This window comes from Pelophylax lessonae (assembly GCF_965119305.1).
Source record: "Pelophylax lessonae genome assembly, chromosome: 7".
Lineage (NCBI taxonomy): Eukaryota > Metazoa > Chordata > Amphibia > Anura > Ranidae > Pelophylax > Pelophylax lessonae.
Genome location: NC_138774.1, coordinates 197,316,665 through 197,340,090, shown reverse-complemented (window position 1 = coordinate 197,340,090; position 23,426 = coordinate 197,316,665). Strand labels below are relative to the sequence as shown.

The 23,426-nt window shown below is 40.8% G+C and overlaps 1 protein-coding gene across 1 annotated transcript in view; it reads left to right on the top strand.

Annotated features, from left to right (window-relative positions):
- CACNA1B (calcium voltage-gated channel subunit alpha1 B) overlaps positions 1-23,426 on the top strand; it is a 450,568-nt gene that overhangs the window by 382,271 nt on the left and 44,871 nt on the right. The window contains exons 33-39 of the mRNA XM_082263407.1: positions 5,133-5,249; positions 5,341-5,406; positions 6,129-6,220; positions 6,569-6,719; positions 11,657-11,784; positions 16,148-16,244; positions 19,951-20,059. Coding sequence (XP_082119533.1) covers positions 5,133-5,249; positions 5,341-5,406; positions 6,129-6,220; positions 6,569-6,719; positions 11,657-11,784; positions 16,148-16,244; positions 19,951-20,059 — 760 coding nt within the window. The remainder of the gene's footprint in view (positions 1-5,132; positions 5,250-5,340; positions 5,407-6,128; positions 6,221-6,568; positions 6,720-11,656; positions 11,785-16,147; positions 16,245-19,950; positions 20,060-23,426) is intronic.

Below are 23,426 nucleotides of genomic sequence, written 5' to 3'. Positions count from 1 at the left end.
GGCTGTGTGTGTCCCTAGGGGCGTGGTTTCTACTGTGATTGGCTGTGGCTCTAGCTGTAAGGACACTGATCAACGGATCTACATACCAGATCCGTTTTATCAGTGTCTTTGCAGCGAGGAGAATGACAGGCAGTTTGTTTACACAAGCTGCCTGACATTCTCCCTCTCCCCCGCCGATCGCCGAGTGACCGGCGGACATCGGGTCCGCTGGTCACACGCGCGGGGGGGTCCGTGACCACGCGGGAGCGGGAGCGCGCCCCCGGGGGCGCGCGCTCGCTCCCTAGACCCTCACAAGCAAGCAACGTAGCCCTACGTTAGTTTGCCTGTGAGGGGCTGACCGCCGACGTAGATAGTCGTGCGGCGGTCGGCAAGTGGTTAAAGGGTCGTACCACCTAAAAGAGATACCTTATTGTACTGTAGTTCTTGTTGGAGAGCTGATCTACCATGATACTTCTTAAATTTCAGGGCAAGATTACCCAGAGTCTTGCTCTTCCCACCATCAAACACAGTGTCATTACTCCACTGTGTTCTCTAAAATGTAAGATTAATTAAATACGTTTTCTTGGGAAAATGGGACCCCCCCCCCTCATAATTGTTGCAGGTGATGGGCAGACATGGGAACTTGTGAACACAGGAGTCAAAGAGAAATGCTGTATAGGACACCGAGAGGTCAGTCAGTCAGTCAGTCACTCAACGTACACTTAAAACTGCATAGGGGTTCTAGACCTCTATGAATTCCAGCAATTACAAAAAATATATATATACCAACTAACACCCTCTTCTTCGGGAAGGAAATGATCCTGTGTACTGTTCCACAGCAATGATTATTTTGGTATTTCAGTATAATGTATTTCTCGAGCCATAAACCCGATTTGAAAATATGGTTGAAAAGCTATATTTTTACTTACAATCATCGAACTTATTTGTCTTATGATCTGTTTGATTTAATTCATCTTTTCTTTTGTGTGTGTACATGGTCTTGGTGTTCGTGTCCTTTGTTTTATATTTTTTTCCTTTTTTTATTTATTTCACGGCCTGCCGAATCATGCTATTCAATCAACATACAATACGGGATAATCTCAACCTTCCCCCCAAAAATACCCACTGTCTCTGTATGTTGTATTACCTTCAACTCTCGTGTACCAAAATCACCCATGACAACCTCATACCTAGAACACGGTTGGTTCTGTTTTTACCAATCTTCTTTTTTTTTGTTATGTTTTGCATCCTGCCCTTCCTCTGATGTCTCTGCTTGCTTATGGATGAGTTTTTGCTCCATACCTTCAAGAAGGTGTTTTAATTGAGCAATTCCAGGGGGATTTATTTTTGACATGTCTTTCAGTACTTCTTTTTGTTTATAAAGACAACATATCATGGATAATTTAAAAAATGCCTCATCTTTCAACAGCAAAATACCAAAAACTAGTATCTCTACAAGTAAAAAAAAAAAACCATTGACACGCTTGAGCTGGTTTACTCACAAGAATTCACATGCACAAAAAGGAACAAATTCTATTATTTGTAGCTTAACATTTACCAAGTCTCTAGGATTTAGCTATGGTGACAACGATGACTTTGACATTTGTCCAATGAAAAGGACCTAAATAAGATTTTACATTTACATTTATACTAGAAGAAGTTTAGGAAAAAAAACAAGTAGATGGGAGGGTACATGAGGACACTGCTGCAATAATGTGATGACTTCATTTAATCAGTCTATATTTTCTAACAGCAAAGTAGGGCTGGCCATACAGTTGACTGTTTTACATCTGACTGGATACAGCCTTTGTTTGGTTGAAAAATGTCCATCTGGCTCCTTAGATTTTGCATTTGCATGATGACAAGAAGGAGAAACAAGAGGGCCACTCATGTAGCAGATTTCATCCGGTTCATCAAGAACAGGTCATAATTTGCCTGTATGGTGTATGGTTAGCTTTAGCCATATTCCATGAGTTTACCTTTTGTTAACGTTAAAACCTAAATGGTCTTCATATTGAATGTTGTTGCACATTTGAAAAAATGTAGCGCACTCGTTTGTGAACAACAGAAACACCACACTCCTGACCTATGATGTAAGGATAGAGGATACTATTTTATCCCCAGCAAACATATATTATAGTACAACATTTTCAACATATAAAACCCAATGTAATTTACAGAAACAAATATCAATAAATAAGTAAAATGTCTGCCAATGAACAGTAGTGCTACACTGCTGAACAAGAGAGCTGCTACCTAAGTTGCAAAGTTTTGCCAGCCACTAAGTAAAACAAGTCCCAAAATGATGTTCAGAGCCACTGGCAGTGGCCTTCACTTAAGACTGATGGTTACTATAGATAATATAACCTACACTCACACAACTCTGTTTTTTGCTGCCTGAAAGACTGTGATGTGTTGAAGGTGCTTGTTGTTTTTTTTGGTATTGCTCAGGAAACATCTTCTCAGACCTTCCCCAGCCTGAATGCCTCCCTTCCACAGCAAAAGGGGAACAGGAATCACTGCTTGTTGACACTCCTGTGTGCTTTTAAAGTAACAAACAATAATTAAGGCTCCATTATAGTAGACTCCAAAGAAATGCATGCAATATTGCATGTTCCTGCATGTGTGTTTTGGGTGTATTTTCAAGGACCCAATTAGTACGCTTGAACTAAAAATGCACGCCAGTGGAAGAAAAATGCATCATGCAGAAGTTTTCTACAGTGCACTTCAATGCTAAAACAAGAAATTTTCTTATGGTGGCACATTTTTTCTGCTCTGGAAATGACAGAAAAATCTGTGATATCTAATTTGAATGAGGCCCAAAGGGAACATTTAATGGTAAGAAAAGGCCTCTTCAGCCTGAAAGTTTTAATCAAGATAGTTATAGTAATGTCTAGACAGCAGTGACACCTGTTCCTCTGCATGTCATCTCAACCACTGCATGGAGCGATGCAAGCAGGTCAACTGTGGGGGGATCATGTGACTCAGTTTAAGGGACAGATAAAGTTTGTTTTATTGACAAAGGTTCTTTGCCTGAGGATATACATTGCTGTCTAATGATTTGTTAAATATATTACATATATATAGCGTCACATCCATTTTACCATTGAACATAAGTCTTTGATTTATTAAAGAAGGGCATGGGACTATTACAGACATCTGTATAATAATGTGATGGGCCTATTTTCAAATTTTGCATGAGGACCAATTTGAGTAGCCCTTACCAGCATAAGAGTACATCCCACAACCTCCCACAGTTCTTTAGTGACAGCACCTCTATTTCAGACCTTTGTACATGGCTGAAGTCAGCACAGATGGATGCAAATGTGTTAGTACGAGATCATTAGCCCATTGTGATGAAGCCTTCATCTCCTGAATGAAAGTTATCCTCCTAAAATTTCCCACCTGAACTATTTCACAGTTGTGTTAAATTAAATCAAAAGTGTAATTAAATGTGTTCATCTTAAAGTGGATCTCTGACCTACACACAACAAGGCTTCCAGTTTTGTTTGCATAGCAAAAACTCCCAAGCGCAAGTCATCATAGACTCTATTGGCTTTTGCTGACAAAATGCAGGCCTGCAAAGTGTGTATGTTGCAGTACCTCTTTAAAGCATCAAATTTAGTTCATGATGGTTTGTTTAGCTGACTCCTCTTTATATTTTGCATAGTTACCATTTCTGTTCCATTGTTCCCGTCTCAATTTCTTTTTTCCATGCATCTATTGTGATCACCCTCGCTTTGCTTTTCCCTGCAGATTGCAGCCTGTGGGCTTGCTATGCTTGTGCTTCCAATAATCAGCTACAAAGAATGTGCGGGATGGCTCCAAGGGTCATGTGTGGGTAGCATGCCATGGTCTGGGAAAAGGGGGTCTAAAAGTGAAGAATGATAGGATCTTGTTTAAAAGCTTCTGGAAATAACTACCTCTAGAATATTAATTATATGTTGAGTCTAAAGCTGGCCATACGCAATAATATATTATGGTATTATGCATATAAACAATAGGTGAAGAACTCTGGAGAAAACTTATCAAAAGTCATCTTGTTAGGTTGGATGTTTTTGTTCAACATTTCTTTGCAGTTCTAGAATTTGGAGAAGCTGCTACTCTACTTCTCTTACAATAACCAAACACACAGGGGGCTTTTTCACCAAGTTGAAGACCAAAAGAACACTAAACCTAGGCAGCCAATCAAAGTTAATTTCTAGTTAATGCATAATCCTGCAAAAGTACTTGTTAAAGTGGAAGTAAACCCTCCTATCGTTTTTAGCTAAGAAAGCTGCCATCTTGGCCTCTGTTTAATCTGCAACTGCTATGATGCTGCACATGTGATCCGTTATGACACCAGCCATTGGATGGTTTCACAGTTTGGTTGAGAGCACAAGCAATGTGACAGCTAGCATTTCCGGCATCCAGGGAAAGTTAACTGTTTTTTGAAACTATTAAATCAATGGGTATACCTCCGCTCTAATATAGTGGGGGATCTTTTTTTACAGTGACCCTTTTGAATGACCAACAGTATCCATATATGACCAGTTTAAACCCCAAAATACACCCTAGGGTGGTCAGGAGTCTTCCTATTGAAAAAAAAATCATGCCTTGCTTCTTTTTCATATGATACTGGTAATAACATTTATGGGACTATAGAGTAAAAACCAAAATTGTATAACCTGAACCCATTATTTGACTCAGCAGTAATACTATTTAAATTCTGAAACCCAGTCAATATATATTGGTAACTAGCCGGCTTGGAATCATTTTTAAACTTTTTTGTTAATATTTTTTTTTAAATGTACATGTCATATGACAGAACAATGCACACAGGTTCCTTTGTTACAAACTGATGGGACGCAGAGTTTACCCTACACAAATTTTTATGTGTCATTTGGATTATCAGCCTAACAACTAATGAGAACTTTCTGTGTATGGTCACCTTAAGAGTAGGAGAAGCAGAAAGAATGTTTGCATGTGTCTGGGTCCTGGTCCTACCTTCTGGTATGTGAACACCAAGCAAGCTGCAAGTTTTATGCTTGACTTCGGAATGGAGTGAAGTGGGCTTGGCTTTCTCTTTGCTCATGGGTCTCATTGTGGAATGTTATACCAACATTTTGTCCTTGCCTTTTGTTGAATCATTCTAACATTTTCACCCAACACAGGAAAATTTCATCAACCTGAGTTTTTTAAGATTATTTCGAGCTGCACGACTGATTAAGTTGCTACGTCAAGGTTACACCATTCGCATCCTTCTGTGGACGTTCGTACAGTCGTTCAAGGTCAGGAATTTTACAGTGGCAGAATAATGTAACTTTTTGTGTTTTAAAAAATATTTTCAGTAACTATGAGGTATATTCCCTTTGTCCACAGGCCCTGCCCTATGTCTGCCTCCTTATTGCAATGCTGTTCTTCATCTATGCCATCATTGGTATGCAGGTAAGCAGTCAAGTAGTGTGTTTGCATAAAAAAAAAAATATATATATATATATATATATATATATATATATTGCATTAAAGGCTAACTTCACCTTTAAATTTCAGGCAGAAAAAATGCTAAATGCTCATAAACGCACATAAACGTGGCGTTTAAGAGCGTTCGGCGTATTCAAGTGTACATTGATTATAATGAAAAAAGAGCAGATGGGAATGTTTTAGAAAAAATGCTTATAAAAGCAAATGCCCATAAACTCTCCTAAACTCTTGTGCTATACAAGCTACTATGCAAATCTGCCATTTTTTTCTGCTCATCGTGTGCATGGACCCTGTAACTACAAATCCATCTGCCGTGGACTAGCTTATTCATTCCCAAGAACCTGTAAATGGATGACACGGCTGTGTGGGCTATGTCCTGGACAGCCACAGTGGTTTTAAAAAGTGACAGCTGGTGCGGGGAGAAGAACCCCAGCCTACAGTCACAGGGAGTGGGGGATCGGGGGTGGGGGTTGGGGAGACGGGGCATGAGCTAGAACATGTCACTTGTCCCACCCTAAATATAGGTGAAACATGTAACATGATCTTTTCTGGTCATTAAAAAAAAAACTGTGCATACCTTCACATGCCTATCCAATAGTTATTATTTTTTGTTCTTTTTTCAGAGCGAAGTTAAAGTGCTAATGTTGTATGTGTATATCCTGTTACTGATTTCTTTTTATTTTCAGGTATTTGGCAACATTGCTTTGTCTGATGACAGCGCCATCAACCGCCACAATAACTTCCGCACCTTCTTTCAAGCACTGATGCTTCTGTTCAGGTAACTTTTTAGATAAGGGAAGGGTTAGAACCCCTGACAAGGTTTTATTGCTCTGCCCCTGCTAGGGAGAGTCCCTTTTCACTCCCTGTACTGGGAACACAGCTGGGTGTGAGGGCAAATCTTCCTAAACTAAAGAAAAATCCCACCTTCAGCTCCTTCAAAACTCTTTCCCACTCTTCTTCACTTACATAATAACATTTTTTATTCATTAAGTGCCTTTTACGTTTAATTGTATTTCTTGCTGTTTTTGCCACCAGTGTGATATATACCTCTCTACGGGCTTTTTCGTAGATAACCTTTTGTATGTCAGTGTAGACTCTGATATGGCTTGTTCTAACCCCCTTGTAGGAGCGCCACTGGGGAGGGCTGGCATGAGATCATGCTGTCCTGTCTCAGCAACAGACCCTGTGACCCACGCTCCGGTAACACCATAGCGGAATGCGGAAGTGACTTTGCATATTTCTACTTTGTCTCCTTTATCTTCCTGTGCTCGTTCCTGGTAAGTGGGGCTTTGGGTGGGGGTTACACTGTAAATACCTATGTGATTGTCGACAGAGTACTGATTGACCAATTTCAAGCATACAGTTCCTTGAAAAATTATTCATACCCCTTGAAATTTTCCACATTTTGTTATAACCAAAAACGTAAATGTTTTTAATGGGATTTTATGTGATAGACAAAGTGGCACATAATTGTGAAGTGGGAGGAAAATGATAAATAGTTTTCAAGTTTTCAAATAAATATCTGAAAAGTGTGGTGTGTATTTGTATGCAGCCCCCTTTAGTCTGATACCCCTAACTAAAATGGTATAGTTTTTTCCCCATCAATGGCATCAGAGCCCCCCTGCCCCAAAGCACCCACCCCCCACATTGAGGGCATGGGGCCTGGTATGGTTTAGGAAAGGGGGGACAAGCAAGCGCACCCCCTTTCCTGACCTGCCAGGCTGTATGCCCGCATAAGCGTCTGGTATACATTTTGGGGGGAACCCCACGCCGTTTTTATTTTTAATTTTGGCATGGGGTCCCCCTCCAAATCCATACCAGAAAAAAAAAAAGAACCTGGATAAACTGGGGGTGGTGTGTGTGTGTGGGGGGGGGCGTACACTGTTTTTTTTCTTAATTTTTTCAAATAACTGCCAGCAATTGTAACCACGAGACATTTTAAATGGAATTTGACTTTTTTTTTTTGTTGAAAAGTCAGTTTTGCTGTAGCATGTTTTATGCATGCTACAGATGCAGAACATTACAGGCACATTAAGGGGACCCCCCAGGCACTATATTTAAAATAATTTTTATAGTTGCACTTCAAGCATAATTAAAATCATTGCTCCTAAAAAAATATAGTTTTTAATTGAGAACAGTGCCCAGACCCCCATACCCATTTTATGGCCAATTACTTGCATATACTGTACGTAAGCCTTCAAAATGGGCACTTTTGATTTTTCCTGTTTAGCTCCAATAGACTTCAATGGGGTTCTCCATTCAGATTAGAACATTTCCCCTGTTATGGAGTTCTGCTGCGGACCAAACAGGGATTTGTTCGGCCCATCCCTAATTGAGAGTAGCAGTCTTGGAACAAGGTCAACCGGTGCCCAGGGCACAGATGAGAAACTGCAAAAAATAGGCCTTGCGTATAGAGGTGCAGAAGAAACACCACTACAAAGCCTATCCCCCACATCCCAGTAAAGCTCTCAACTCTGACCCCTCCTTCCCTCACTACAAACCTCACCCTCCCTCAGTAGTGTACCTAGCGCATTTGGCACCCGGGGCCCGTAATTGCTTGCAGCAATTGATAAATGTCCCCATATATGTTGTGAACTCACTGACTCCAGACAGGCTCTTCTTCAGTCCAGGCTTTTTCTCTCTGATTTCATCAGGGCCTCCAGGCACCAACTCTCTTGTTCTGGAGCCTTCAGCCACGCCTCACCTAGTCCTGGGCCTCAAGACAACCTCTTTCTTAGTCCACGGCCTCCAGGCACCTTTTTTTTAGCCAAGGGCCTTCAGTCATGCCCTCTATAGCCCAGGGCCTTTCTTCAGGCACCCCCTCTATAGTCCGGGGCCTCCAGGCATCCCTTCACCTAGTCAAGAGCCTCCAGGCACCACCTTCCTTAGTCCAGGGCCTCCATGCTCAAGTTAGCCAATCGGGAGAGAGGGGGTGGCAGGACCAAACCGCAGCTTCGTGTCTGAATGAACACATGGAGCTACAGCCCAGCTATTGTGCCCTCATAGCAAGCTGCTTGCTGTGGGGGCACCCAACATGAGGGAGGGGCCAGGAGCAGCAACGAGGGACTCGAGAAGAGGAGGATGCGGGATGCCCTGTACAAAACCAACTACACAGAGCAGGTAAGTATAACATGTTTGTTATTTTTTTTTTTAAAGGATACTTTACAATCATTTTAAAAGGGGGAGAGGCCTCTGCTATCCCTACTTTTTTCATCTGACTGTTGCGATCTTCCTGAATTGTCTGATCTACTGTCTAAGCCTCTTTCGTCTTCCAGGTTTTAGTTGGGTTAAAATGATAGATTTTGCTAGTAGAGTATGGGCTAGTAGAGCTTATAGTTAACCTTTACAAACTTTAACTATCTTTAAGGATCCCTATCATTTTTCTGATCTTGGCATACCAGTTATACTGACTGAGACTCTTGCGCAGCCTGCAATTGTTTCCAGATTATGAGCATCCTGTCTGTCATTCGGTCCTACATTTAGTCAGTGTGTTCCGCTACATTCTGATTGTGCGTAGCCTCTTGTTCCCATATCTCTTTAACCCCATCTAGCTATCCACAGAGGTGTCTTCCATAAACCAACCCAAAGGGTAAAAAACTCAGAGGATGCTTGGAGTTTATCCCGTATGACAAACAATAAATGAGGCAATAAATAATCCCAGTCACAACCATCTTTTTCAACCACTTATTGAGCATCCTTTTCAGGGTTCTGTTGAACTGTTCCGCTAACCCATCGTTTGCAGATGTCCTCTCTAGACGTAAACAGAATACCTAGATCAATCAGAATCTCGGAGGGGAGCCCTTTTCTCATGAGCATGTGAAACAGCTCCCATGTAATAACCTTGGATGAGGTATTTTTTAAAAGGATTGTGTAAGGAGGCTTCTGTTCAGCCAGATGTTGGCACCACATTCCTCAAGTTCTCGTCCCACTTCTTCTTGGATATGATTACAACCCACTGCTGGTATTTCTTAGCCTGCCCAATATTGTGCCCAACTGCTTGCCATAGGCCTTCCTATGACATCCCTGGCCATTAAGGAAAGGAGTGTCCACACAAAATGATAGTTTCTACACTTTACTATTACTCTACAAAGATGGCAATGATCCATCACATCATATAGGCATACTATGTGGTGTCGCTTGGCATACTTAGCCAATCACATATAGTAGACAGTCTGCAGCAGTCAAATGTAAAAAGTGCACATTGCACATCACTGTTGAGCCATCTTAACTTAATAGCTCTCTCCTCTCCTTGGGAGCACCCCATGGTTGGGATCATTAGTACTTACTCAGAGGGCTCTGACTTACCCATTAGATTTTGAGCATCCAGCTCATGACTCCCTTCATGTTGTTCCAGGTGTTACTAGAAATACTACAGGCATTAGTTTGCACACCAGAGAACAGTGGCCTAGCCTAAACGGCCATTTGCATCCCGCTCCCTGCCGATTACACCATTTTTCATGAGACAGGATGACTCCAGCTGGCTCCTCTGGGTATTGGATTCTCACCCAAGGCCTCCTGCCTTTTGCAGTAGTTGATTACGTCCGCATGGGTGAGGGGTGTCTGGCTTCCTTGCCCAGTCTGCATGGGACTCCTCCCATCCTGGCATTTATATGGGCAGTGACTACATCCATTACAAAACTATTTCTAAAAGGGGACCTAACACCCAAATATATAATTCCCAATTACTGGACTAATTTGGAACAGAACCACCTAGTGGCAGACTAGCAAGCTGCACCTTCTTACAACCACCTCAATTTTCTGGCATAGTCAAGCACCACTACGCTTTGCGATCAAAAGGTAATTTGATAATCAGAACCGGTACCAGCAGACTCTAAAAATTAAGGTATACTTCTTTTCTGGGAGATTATTCCCAAGGGCATGAGCATGAGCCAAATGTAACACTTCCCCCTAAAAGGCAGAGGTACCACCAAACACTTCATCATTTTCTTTGGTTACTCTGTACAACAGATCATGATTTATAGCTAAATTGGGGAACTGTACATCTGCCTCAGGTTGCTGTGCCTTTAATATGTGACCTGATCCCTGGCAGGGATCAGAGTGGGGTCCCCTATCTAAGCACATATTTTTTGAGAGACCTGAAATGCAGCAGGCTTTTGCTCAATGGAGAACCTCTGCTGCTAATCCTGCAAGCACCTCCGGCAGGCCTGGGTCCCTCAACAGGTTCATTTCTCTTAACACACAATAATCTTGTTTTTAAGTTGAAGTATGGTGTTAGTGACTTCATCAGAGGGTTCCAAAACGAGGAGTAATCTTACCTGATCAACAGATCTGATTGCAGCCCCAGCATCACCCCAACCCTTAGTGAAACAGTTACCACTAGAATGGAAATTGTTGCCTGGGCTAAAAGAGAGACTTTCACATCACTGTGCACACAGATGACACCCACTTGTTCTCCAGATATAAATTGTCAGACCAGAGTAGGGTAACAACACTCTCAGAGTTGAGGAATACTACAACCTTCTGTCTATTTACGTTCACCACTATGCAGATTTGCCCTTCTATCAGTACAGGCCACATACCCATACATGGAGCAACAGCGGCCCCTGTCACATAAGCTATCTTGCTCACGCAGATATTGCTAGCCAGTAACTCTCCTGATCCAGCAGTTAGCTTCCCTACACAGATTTCCACAGGAAAGCTCTATTTTGAGTCCATTCAAAGATCGTATTTAACTGAAACCCTGATAAAGAGGGAGTTTTTCTGACCTCCGAAACGTGTTGGATTTGTTTGTATACACTAAAAAATGAATTTGTATTTCTCTAATCCTTTGGTTTGGCACTCCATTAGTACACAGTATGTTTAGCTTTCAGTGTTTTTGTTGGCAGCTCTTGTATACAAATTAATCAGGTCCCATCTCTGCCTCTACTCTGACTCATTCCTTCATCTATATTTAGGAAATCACAGATGTAGAAAATGCCTGCAGTAACCTTCTGGTGGCCGCAAATAACAAATATTAAATATTGTGATATTTTATATGTACCTGGTTAAAGGGTAATAATATTGTGGGCTTGCCCATAAACATAACAATACATTCCCTTTTAATCTCAGTGTGTGGGAAGACATGCATTGGACTTGTTTTCCTAAAAAAAATAGTAATAAGAATAATTGGTTGTCAGTTTTACTTGGGGATGCTGTTTGATTTGAATAATTTCATCTGACATTTTTTTTGTTTCTTTTCTCCCAACCCGAGTAGATGCTCAATCTGTTTGTGGCGGTCATCATGGATAATTTTGAGTATTTGACTCGAGACTCCTCCATTCTGGGTCCACATCATCTTGATGAGTTCATCCGTGTTTGGGCAGAGTATGATCCAGCTGCTTGGTACGTTTTAAGAAAAAACCCTCTTTTTATACTGATTACACAAAGGAAAGCTGACCTTGGTAAAACCTACTTTACCCATTTTTAAGCAAATATGGTGAAAAAAATGATGTTGAAAGGTTTGCATTAGATGATGTACTTGGTTTCCCCACTGATGAAAATTGTGTATTTTGGAGCACAGAATCTTAAAGCTGTCGTTGCTGTCCTCTCCTGAAAATACTAGCTACCTGGCTGTCACTGACTTGCAACAAAGATGCAGAATAGAATTTCGGTTTTGATATGATTTGATTTGCTGCATTCTTGTTCCAGGTCAGTGACCCCCAAGATTCAATGCTAGAGAGAGCCAGCTAGCCTTTTTAAATGGAGGTCAGCAATAGCAACCCCTGTATTTTGATAATCCTTTAAAGCAAGTCTCATAAACCTGGGCTACTAAATTGGGCATCTGATGAAATATTGTAGGAGTAAAGGTTACATGAGGACTGTTAAGATCATAGGTGGATTCATAGGCATCCTAGGTAGCTAATATTATATGTACTGTAAACCCTGTCTTTATATTAAAGTTTAACTTTTAATTGCGCTCCCTGTTTTCCACATTTCCTTATTGGTCAGCCCATCACTTTAAATAATCAATATGTAGGCTCAGCAGCTGAGAGGGACCCAGCTAAACTCTTTTAGAAAATGTTGACACGTGCAGAGAATTTTCGCTGCCTACATACCTGAATCTGTTGATTATTTTTATATGCAATGTGTACTGCTTATGTATTTTTTTTTTTCGTTAAGTGCTGTGTCTGTTACAGATTTTTTTGTAAAAAAAAAATACCTGTGTGAGGCTTTGTTCACATGGAATTACTTTAGTGTATACTTGTACGACGGCTGTGTGCCCACACAGGGATGCACACATATTCCATACATCCCTGCGCAGGCAGTCCCATTCATACCAATTGAGACTAAATGGTTGCATGGACAAAGTGGCTTGCTATGGGGGCACTCGGCAAGGGGGAGGGGCCCAGAGCGCCAGTGGGGGACCCAAGAAGAGGAGGGTCAGGGCTACTCTGTGCAAAACCCTTGCACAGAGTAGTATGTGATGTTTGTTATTTTTTTTTAAATAACATTTTTTCCATTATGTTTACTTTAATATACACATAAAAGAGTTAAAAGGTAAAATAATCACAATAACCAATATAAACACACATTTGAGAACCATGGCTGGAAGGTATCAGATTTAGATAATTATAATTAACCACTTAAGCCCCGGAAGATTTTACCCCCTTCCTGACCAGGGGGTATTTTGCGATTCGGCACTGCGTGACTTTAACGGACAATTGCGTGGTCGTGTGACGCTGTATCTAAACGAATTTGGCGTCCTTTTTTTCCCACAAACAGAGCTTTCTTTTGGTGGTATTTGATCACCTGTGCGATTTTTTGATCATGCGCTATAAACAAAAAAAGAGCGTAAATTTTGCAAAAATAGCAATATTTTTCACATTTTTTTATATGAAATTCCCCCCCAAAAAAATGTAAAAATCTAAATTTTTTAACATTTTTGGCCAATTTGTTTTATGCTACCTATGTTTGGTAAAAAAAATCGCAAAAAGCGTATTTTGATTGGTTTGCGCAAAAGTTATCGCGTTTACTAACAAATGGAAAGATTTTTGTCATTTTTGTTGTTTTTTTTTTTTAACGCGTAATCGCGGCGATCTGCGATTTTTTTTGAGGGACTGCGACATTGCGGCGGACAGATCGGACCCTTGACTGACATTTTTGACACTTTTGGGGTTACCAGTGGCATTTCTACAGTAATCAGTGCTATACATATGCACTGTTACTGTAAAAATACACTGGCAGTGAAGGGGTTAACTTTTTTTGAAAGGGAGGGGCTATGTGTGTCTCTAGGGGGCGTGCTTTCTACTGTGATTGGCTGTGGCTTCAGATGTATGAACAGTGATCAACGGTTCTACATAGTAGAACCGTATGATCATCCTTCATACACAGGGGAGAATGACAGGCAGCTTGTTTACACAACCTGCCTGACTTTCTCCCTCTCCCCCGACGATCGCAGAGTGACCGGCGGACATCGGGTCCGCCAGTCACACGCGTGGGGGGGTGCGTGACCGCGCGGGAGCGCGCCTCCGGCGGCGCGCGCTCGCTCCCTAGACTCTCACAAGCTAGCGACGTAGACCTACGTCGCTTTGCCTGTGAGGGGCTGACTGCCGACGTAGATCTGCGTTAGGCAGTCGGCAAGTGGTTAATATAAGGCAATCCAGCAGATATTTTAATTATTTGTTATACATTTATGTTTTTTTGTGTGACACTGAAGGCATTACTAAGACTCTTCTAGGGTCTTAGTGTTAGTAATTTGGGCAGGCTCCAAGCCTGTGTACACGCAGAGCTGACCTGATACGGAAACTTTAGGGGGCAGTTGTCAGCCACTGTCAACAGAGGTTGCCTTTTATGCAGCCAACCAACCAACATTGCCCTTTAAAACCCTCATGGTTTCTTGTACCCCTGGAGATTCTGAAGGTGGCAAACATGGCACAGCCACACTTACCAATGAAATATAATTTATGCTTTATTGTGAAATTTGTAGAAGAAGGGGTAAATGGCAATAGACCCAGGAGCTAAGGCAGACTAATCTCTATCTGTTCAGGTCCTCGGTATATGTAAAAGCCGGTAGGTAAAAAGGTCTGCCAGATTTCACCTGTAAATGCAAGGTCAGTTTGGACTATATGTGAAAAATGGTATAGTGCGCTCAACACAATCATAAATATTAAACATATGACATCTGGGATGACCCAAATATTATGGTGATCTTCATACAGTGTGAAAAACAATATGTGAAAATTCTTTATGCAAAAACATATAATTTATAACAACCGTGAAAAAAAAAATATATAAAGTCCTCCAATTGATCCAGATAATCTCAAATAGCCAAAGATCAAACTTACATCAATAGTGGATCTTCAATCTTGCTCTTAGACCGATATGTGAGGGTGAAATAGAAGAAATAGCCTCTTACCAGATAACAATAAACAGTGAGCCTTATTGGTGAATAGGCACTTTCCACACGTGAACAAATGAAATCAAGTAAGGTGACACCTCGGTGGTAGTGCAAACTTCATACCAGAAGTATGTAGAGGGTAGGCATAAACCACTGTTGTTTATACGGATGCACCAGATAGAAGGTATCCAATGGAAGCTTTAATGCGTGGGCTGAATGTTTCTCCACTCCACCATATCCAACTCACCGATGTGGCTGGTGATACTGTACTCTAATGTAGCTCCCCCATAACAAAAGATATAAAGTGCCAATAGTGCATTATCCTTTTAAAAAAAACTTTATTAAAAAAGAAACATACTTACATGGCAAATGGAAGGAACTGGGCATAAACAAGGGTTCCAAGTGTACCGAATGTGACACCGAACGTGACCTCTGCAGTGCGGAAGACGTGGTGTGGCGTGATGGCGTGGCTACTCCACTGACGCGTTTCTCCTTATCAGGCTTCAGCTCCGGTCCCAGCTGAAGCCTGATAAGGAGAAATGCGTTGGAGGAGTAGCCACGCCGTCACGCCACACCACGTGTTCCGCACTGCAGGCAGTCACATTTGGTACACTTGGAGCCATTTTTTATGCCCAGTTCCTTCCATTTGCCATGTAAGTGTGTTTCTTTTTTTAATAAAGATGCCTACCCTCTCTATACTTCTGGTAAGAAGTTTGCACTACCGAAGTGTCACCTCACTTGATTTCATTTGTTCACTTGTGGAAAGTGCCTATTCACCAATAAGGCTCACTGTTTAGTGTTATCTGGTAAGAGGCTATTTCTTCTATTTCACCCTCACATATCGGTCTAAGATTAGCAAGATTGAAGATCCACTATTGATGGAAGCTTGATCTTTGGCTATTTGAGATTATCTGGATCAATTGGAGGACTTTATATATATATTTTTTCACGATTGTTATAAATGATATGTTTTTGCATTAAGAATTTTCACATATGGTTTTTCACACTGTATGAAGATCACCATAATATTTGGGTCATCCCAGATGTCATATGTTTAATATTTATGATTGTGTTGAGCGCACTATACCTTTTTTCACATTTATTTTCCCCAATTCAGTGCTGCCGCATAATTGTATGGTTAGTGCACCCTATTTTTTTCTCAATTTGGACTATATAACTCTTTAATTTTCAATCTACATAATAAATCTGTGACATTTATTAAAATTGCAACTTTTGAGTTGCTGTGGTTAATTAGTACAAATTACCATTTTATTGTATTTGTTGTGTGTGTTTTCTTTTCTCTGCCAGACAGTAAAAAGGTGACAGTTTAATGTTTGATCTTGATACACTGTGCTATTCTCTTTCTAGTTGTCGAATTCACTATAAGGATATGTACAATTTATTACGTGTAATTGCCCCTCCACTGGGGCTGGGGAAGCGCTGCCCGTCGCGGGTAGCCTACAAGGTTTGCAATTCTGAAAGCCAGTTTGCATCCAAAAGAAAGCTTGGGGTGTCTAAAAGAAATTTCCAGGGTGGGCTGTGCCAGCATGCCAACGCAAGGCCAGCAGTACTGCCCGCTGCCAACTTATCATGCTTTAACCCTGCCAACAAGGGTTTCAGGTGGCCTCACTTGGAGGGGGTCATAAGCCGGGTCTAGGGTATCCATCTATATTATTTGTAACATTTTGGATTTATGCATTAGTGTTGCCCATGGTGAGGCTACCTGGACCCTCTTAACAAGCATGATGATTAGAAATTTCACCCCACCACTTCAATGCTGCAGGGGAATGTGATGCACCAGACATTGAAGGGTTGAAATTGGCACCCATTTTGTGGTAAAAACAAGGGGCATGGTTATGTCACCTTGAAATTGTGTGCCACACTCTCTGCTCAACACCACCCGCTGAATGTCAATTTGTCAGTGAAATGGTTTGAACAGAAAGATAACAAAGTCCCCTTCCCCTCACCCACCTGACTAACCTCCGCCAAACCCTTAACAGTACAAAAAAACATACCTGTGCTTGAGTGTCAAGGGTGTACAGTTTCATGCTAATCAGATATGTTTTTTTTTTTGTCTGTTTCCCTCCCATGTTGAACCCCATCCTTGGCTGCCATCTTCTCTTTCCTTTTGTCTGTACTTTGCTTTCCATCCTTGTCTCATGGTTGTTTTGCAATTTTTTTAATTTGTTTCTTTCTCTTTCTTTCTCTCTCTCTCTCTTCTACTTCCATTCTTTTAATCTCTGTTCTCTGTGTTTTTGGGTCTGCCATTTTCATCATGCCTCATTGGATCTGTTTCATGTGTCTTCTATTAAATTGTGGCTTGGACACTTTTTTCTGTTGCCTAACCTTTCTGCCTTATCACTTCTATCATAAATATGTGCCAATCAATGGCCTTTCCTATGCTTGTCCATTTTTTATGTTGCCCATATCTTTGGGCACTCTTCCTGTCTCCTTGCCATCCTTGTTGACATTCCGGCTCTTGTTGGATCCATACGTGGTGTGCATCCTCCATCCTTGTACATCTGTACTTTGCTGCTGCACCTGTGTCGACTCCGTTCCCATCGATGCAGTGGGCGCATTGGCTACACTGATATGTACGAGATGCTGCGACATATGCCCCCTCCCCTTGGCCTGGGGAAGAAATGCCCTGCACGTGTGGCATATAAGGTAGAAGAGATGTCACCCTCCTCCTCTTCTGTGCCAGTGACTCGCTGGTCTGTGTACTGTGGCCGTGCTGTGTATCTATCCTTGTAATCTGTACATCCCCCTCCCATTTCTCTATCCGGTGGTCTGTGTACATCTGCTGGCTACACTAGTTAACCAGGACCCTCTACACAGCTATTTAAGTCTTTTAGTCTTAAAGTGCATCTTGGTTTAGATGCAAAATTTTGTTATAAACCCAACTCTTGAGAAAATGTTTTTCCCTTTTCACTATTTCTTACCTTACCACCACTATCCCAGGTTCTTCTGTATAGTCTGATAGCCCTCTAAAACCACACATGACTTGCATGCTGTCCTTTGCATATCCTGTTGCATGATTTTTGGATGCATGTCTTCTGTATAATATGGAGTTGCCTGCCTAATAGACCTTACTTTGACTGTTGTCAGCCTCTGATTACTAAAAGGTACAAAGGGAGTTTTTCTTTAAAATTTTGCCAGGAAGTCCCCAACTGGTTCCAAGTCAGATCTAAGTGATTAAGGTGACCCGTAAATTGATAATGTACAAACTTTTGTAATAGCTAAAATGGAAATTTCAGCTTCTGGCCAACCCAAAAAAAGTAACCGATAGCTTACAAGGCATTTAAAAATAGGCTTATTTTAGCACAGCACCATATCCAATAGAATTGTAGGAAAGAATGTTGCAAAAAAAAAAAAAAAAAGATTTACAGAATAGCATATTAGCCATCATTGGTTAAATAAGGAATTCTGGGAGAAATTGCAGACCCAGCAGCAATCCCCGCAGGATGGTTATAGCCATGGCAGTTTCCTTTTCTGAAAAACTGTAGCACAATCTGGAAAATGTAGGTAAATATGGGTCAGAGACATCAATAAAACTGATACATCAGTGCACTGCGCAGTGTCCAGGCACTGCTGCACCGCCTATGTCTAACATTGAAGAATTTAAATTGTTTACCAATCCACATAGCCATATTAAGCAGTGCAAACTGCCACGCAATGTATTCTACATACATTTCTATATATAAAATGGAAATATTATGCCTCCACAGTGTCACAGTAGACTACTTTTGTAGGATGCACAGAGTGCTGTGTGAGATGTGAGTGGCCCAACAATTTTCTTATTTTGTAGAATGGGAAGTAGCCATGCAGTCTTTTGACATATGTGTTAAAGATGTTTTCTCATGGCTTGTTTCTGATGGCTTGTATATTGGTAAAGTGAGGTTCTTCTGGCAAGTAATTTAAAAGAACTTCTTAGTCACCTGAGGCTGACAGTCTAATCATCAATACATTTTCCTTGACTTTTCCCCATGGTCTTGACCTTTGGTTACCCAGTTTCCTGGACATGCTTAATAGTACGGAGTTCTGACCGAGAACTCATTAAGGAGATTCTTTAGTCAGCTTCAGAATTCTCCTGTTTTTTAAGCTTGGTTGTCTCCTAAAAGACATCTCTTGATAACAGTCAATATGACATAGTTGACAATGCTATTTGTGTTTGTGCTGCTTCATTGCATTAAAGGAGCTTATGCAATGCCACTCCTGAGACATTTTAGTGTTTTAAGAGGCAGCTTAGCTAAAAAGTAGGACAGATGGTGATCCTAGTGCTTTGCACACAATTTGAACAAATTATTTCTGAAACTAAAAAGACCGGGGAAGAGTCAAATTTGAAGCCAGTGGTTGCTCTACTGGCTTTCCTCTTTATTTGTGATATTGCTAAAAATGCTGAAACATTTGTTTACTGTGCAAGGTGTGTGTCCAGTCTGTGACTCTCAGCTACTCGAGTTTGAAGGTAAAGGGTTTTTTTTTTCCATCCACTAAAGGAACTTTTACTTAATTAAGTTAATTAAGTTACTAAAAATGAACTGTGAATTTTTTACTGAAAATTAACTGTAGATCTTCTGACTGGATAAATTGCTTATTTTTAAAGAGAATCTATAACACACCAACGTTATCAAGCACCAAAGCATACACATTTTGCTTGTTGGTTTTTTCCATATTGTTTTCAAGGAATCGTTATAGGTCTGATCTACAGGGTGATGAAAAGCAAAGGGCGATCACTTTGCTATGCAAGAAACACAACAGGCCCAGTGTTTGTAGTGAGAATATATGGATGCCACCCTGGGTTTACATGTAATAGAATCAAGTTTCCATAGGATTACAAACACAAAATGTAATTCAACTATTTTGCTGAATAAATTCAAATATGCACCCTAAAAATTAAAACACTATAGGTTTCTTTTAAAGGGGAAACACATTATCAGAATGTCACTTTGAGAGCACAGTACCACTTAAAAAGTACTCATAGTATGTTTCTTTTGTAGATAAATGTTTACTGTTTACTCTCAGCACTGGGTATACTCAGTGTTCAGTTTAATAGCTATTTGAAGGCAAACAAAATATTGGTTGAGCTGTAGCAGACTGGCCCTCCTTGAACAGTGGTTGTATAATAACTGATGATGGCTTTGGCCGCCATGACAATTTGCCTTTTCCTGCAGCGTCTAGTAAGGATGAACATGCCAATCTCTGACACAGACCTTACTGTCCACTTCACCTCCACACTGATGGCGTTAATTCGGACAGCACTGGACATTAAATTAGCCACAGGTGGGTTCCTATTGGTATTTTCTGCCAATGTAAATTCTTTTTTCAATTTCTTGTGTGTATTTGACCAGTATTTTCTGCATATTTTGTCCCTAACACAGTAAATTTTCTCTTTCTGGTGTTAGCTAATTCAACCTCAAGGTGAAGAAGAACTCTCTGAATGATATAGGATTCATGCACTTAGGAGCTCATAGAGCATACTTCTGTCTGAGAAGAACACATCTAGACTTGCTGCTTGTAGACTTCATTAAAACCCAAGTCCAACCAAAACATTCTGAAGAAGTAACTCCACTTTTGTTGAAAGAAAAAAGAATCCCCTTTGTGCGACCAATGTACATTGCAGGGATTTTAACATACTTTGTTGCAGAGTCCTAGCTGTTTCTGCTCTGAAGTGAGGCCAGGTTTACAGTAGCTGTGGCTGGGGTCTGGTGCATCCCTGTTCTCCATTTCAGGTGCAAATCAGGTCTAAATTTTTGCCTGAATTCGAACCTGAGCTAAAGACGCACAGGACCCTTTTCCTTTGCGGACCGCGGCTGCCCCAGAGGTGTTTGAACTGGTCACAGTCTCCTGTCATGCGAGTTGGATGCTGGGAAACTCGCATCCAATTCGCATAAGTGTGAACCCAGCCTAAAAGCTGGTTGTTGTGTGCAGAGTGAATCTGATTAGGAGTGACTTTTTTTTGACAGTTTCAAAAAACAGTTACATTTCCGGCACGTGTCGGGAATGTAGCACTCCCATTGGTTGTGCTCTCAACCAAACTTTCAAACCATCCAATGGTTGGTATCGTAACTGATCACATGTGCAGCATCATGGCAGTTGTAGATTAAACAGAGCCCAAGAGGGCAGCTTCCTTGGCTGAAAACGATAGGAGAGTTTACTTTCACTTTAATCAGCTGATGCACTTGCAGTCCATTGAGGAAAATTGCAGTGCCTGCTTCACTTTAGAAGTGATTAATCATTTGGGAGTATCTCAACAAAATTAATTTTTTTGTTGCAGAGGATGCCTAAAATATGATTTGTATCTGTGTGCAGACCTCTGGGAAAATCTGTGAGCTAATCTCACAAGCAGGAAATTACATTTCAGGGGTGTTACGTACACCAGTGGTTTATTTTTTATAATATTCAAAATATAGCTTTACCCCCCTTCATGACCAGGCGATTTTTTGCGATACGGCACTGTGTTATTTTAAATGACAATTGCATGATCATGCGACACTGTAAAATTAAATTTATGTCATATTTTCCCTACAAATAGAACTTTCATTTGATGGTATTTGATCACCACTGTTTTTTTTTTTTTTTTAATTTTTGTCCTATAAACAAAAAAAGACAGAAAATTTGAAAAAACCCCCCAAAAAACAACATTGACAATTTATTAACCCCTTGACCTCCGAAAGATTTACCCCCCTTCATGACCAGGCCATTTTTTGCGATACGGCACTGCTTTACTTTAAATGACAATTACACAGTCATGCAACACTATACATATATGAAAAAATAAAAAAAAAATTAAAAAACATTTTTTACTTTCTGTTATAAAAGGTATCCAATAAAAAAATATTAAAAATCAAATTTCTTCATACATTTAGATTAATATGTATTCTGCTATATATTTTTGGTAAAAAAAATCCCAATAAGGGATTATAGCTACTGGAATTTTATTTATTTTTTTTACTAGTAATGACAGCGATCTGTGACTTATAGCAGGACTGCAATATTGCGGCAGACATTCTGACACTAAAGCCCCGTACACACGTACCGATTGTCGGCCGAATGATCGGCTGTCTTTTGTCCAGTGTTGTTTTGTTGGTTGAAATGTGCTCTAGACTGCACACGAATTTTGTCGGCCAACAACAACCAACTGCAGAAGTGATGTCATGTTCTGGTCTACTTTCCGTGTGTTTTTTCTTCTCTGAGCATGCCCAGTCTTGCTCATCTGGCTTTTGTTGGCCGAAATCTGTACTGACTGACGAACAATCGGCCGTTCTCTGTTGGCCAACAAAAATTTTATAGCCTGCATACCAGATTTTGTTCGGCCAAAAAGTCGCAGTCGGTTGTCGGAAGCATCATACTAACAAGCCGACAATCGGCCGATCGGACGTTGGCCGAATATTTACGGCCGACAATCGGTACGTGTGTACGGGCCTTTACACTTTTTGGGAACCAGTGACCCTTATACAATGATTAGTGCTAAAAATATGCACTGTCACTGTCACTAATGACACTGGCTGGGAAGGGGTTAAACAGCTAGGGTGATCAAAGGGTTAAATGTGTGCCTAGCCAGTGTTTTGGTGTACTGTGTGTGCTACTTTTACTAATAGAAGTGATGGATTTAAAATCCATCGCTTCCCCACTGACAAGACAGAGCTCTCCCTTGTGTACAGAGGCAGAGCTCTGTCCTGTGTGTCTTTCCGATGTTCAGCGGTTGCTGGCGATTATCCATGGGCCAATACAGGCTGATCGGCATCTGCTGTATCTAATTACGTGCATCCCCTACCCAGATGTTAGCTAGTATGTGATCCAGTGCAGGAAAGCTGCCTTGGCACCGTATATGTATGTAATACGGTTGGCAAGCAGATAAGCTATATTATATTTTTTAATGTGCTTTTTTTCCCATGAAAGTGGAGTTGCCCTTTAAGTACTTTGGACATAACCAGGAATTACTGGAAACTCTGTCAATTAATTCTTGTGCCCCCATTTGGGAGGCTTTCCCTCACGTTCTGACCAGGTGAACAATATCAGACAGTTTAATATGTGACAAAGGGTCTGTTTATTACTCTATTTAAAAAAAAAAAATGCCTGGAACATGATGGTTCCTCAAATTGATCTGGTAGTAGTTTTTAGGCTTATCAGTTCTAAATACACCTGTCATGAGAGAAATATAGGAGTTGCCACTGCAGGACTCCTTTCACAAGGTCTAGCTAAACTGAGCAGTGCATCTTACATTGTAGAAATCCTCCTCCCGGACTGGCTGCACTCTGCTATCAGGCATAGCTGCAGGGACCTGCTATCAGATTTAAAACAGAGTTTCTGGTCCATGTTTTGGAGGCACCATCCCCATCTCAATAATTAGTGTAACAGCCTATTATATTGATTGCTGCAACTACAGTAGCTGCATGTCCCTCTCAAAGATGTATAACAAAAGTGGTGCACTATTCCTGTGTGCTATTTAATAAATAAATAAAACCTCTATGCAGACATAACATAAATCAATAAGTAAAAACCACGTGAAATAAATATAAATCAAAATCCAATGTAACCGTGATACTTCTAATCAAAGTCCAAACAACGTGTAAAAAATACGTTTTCAATAATAAGTTCATCAAAAAATTATAATATAAAAAATATTTGCTGTGTAGACAGAAACATG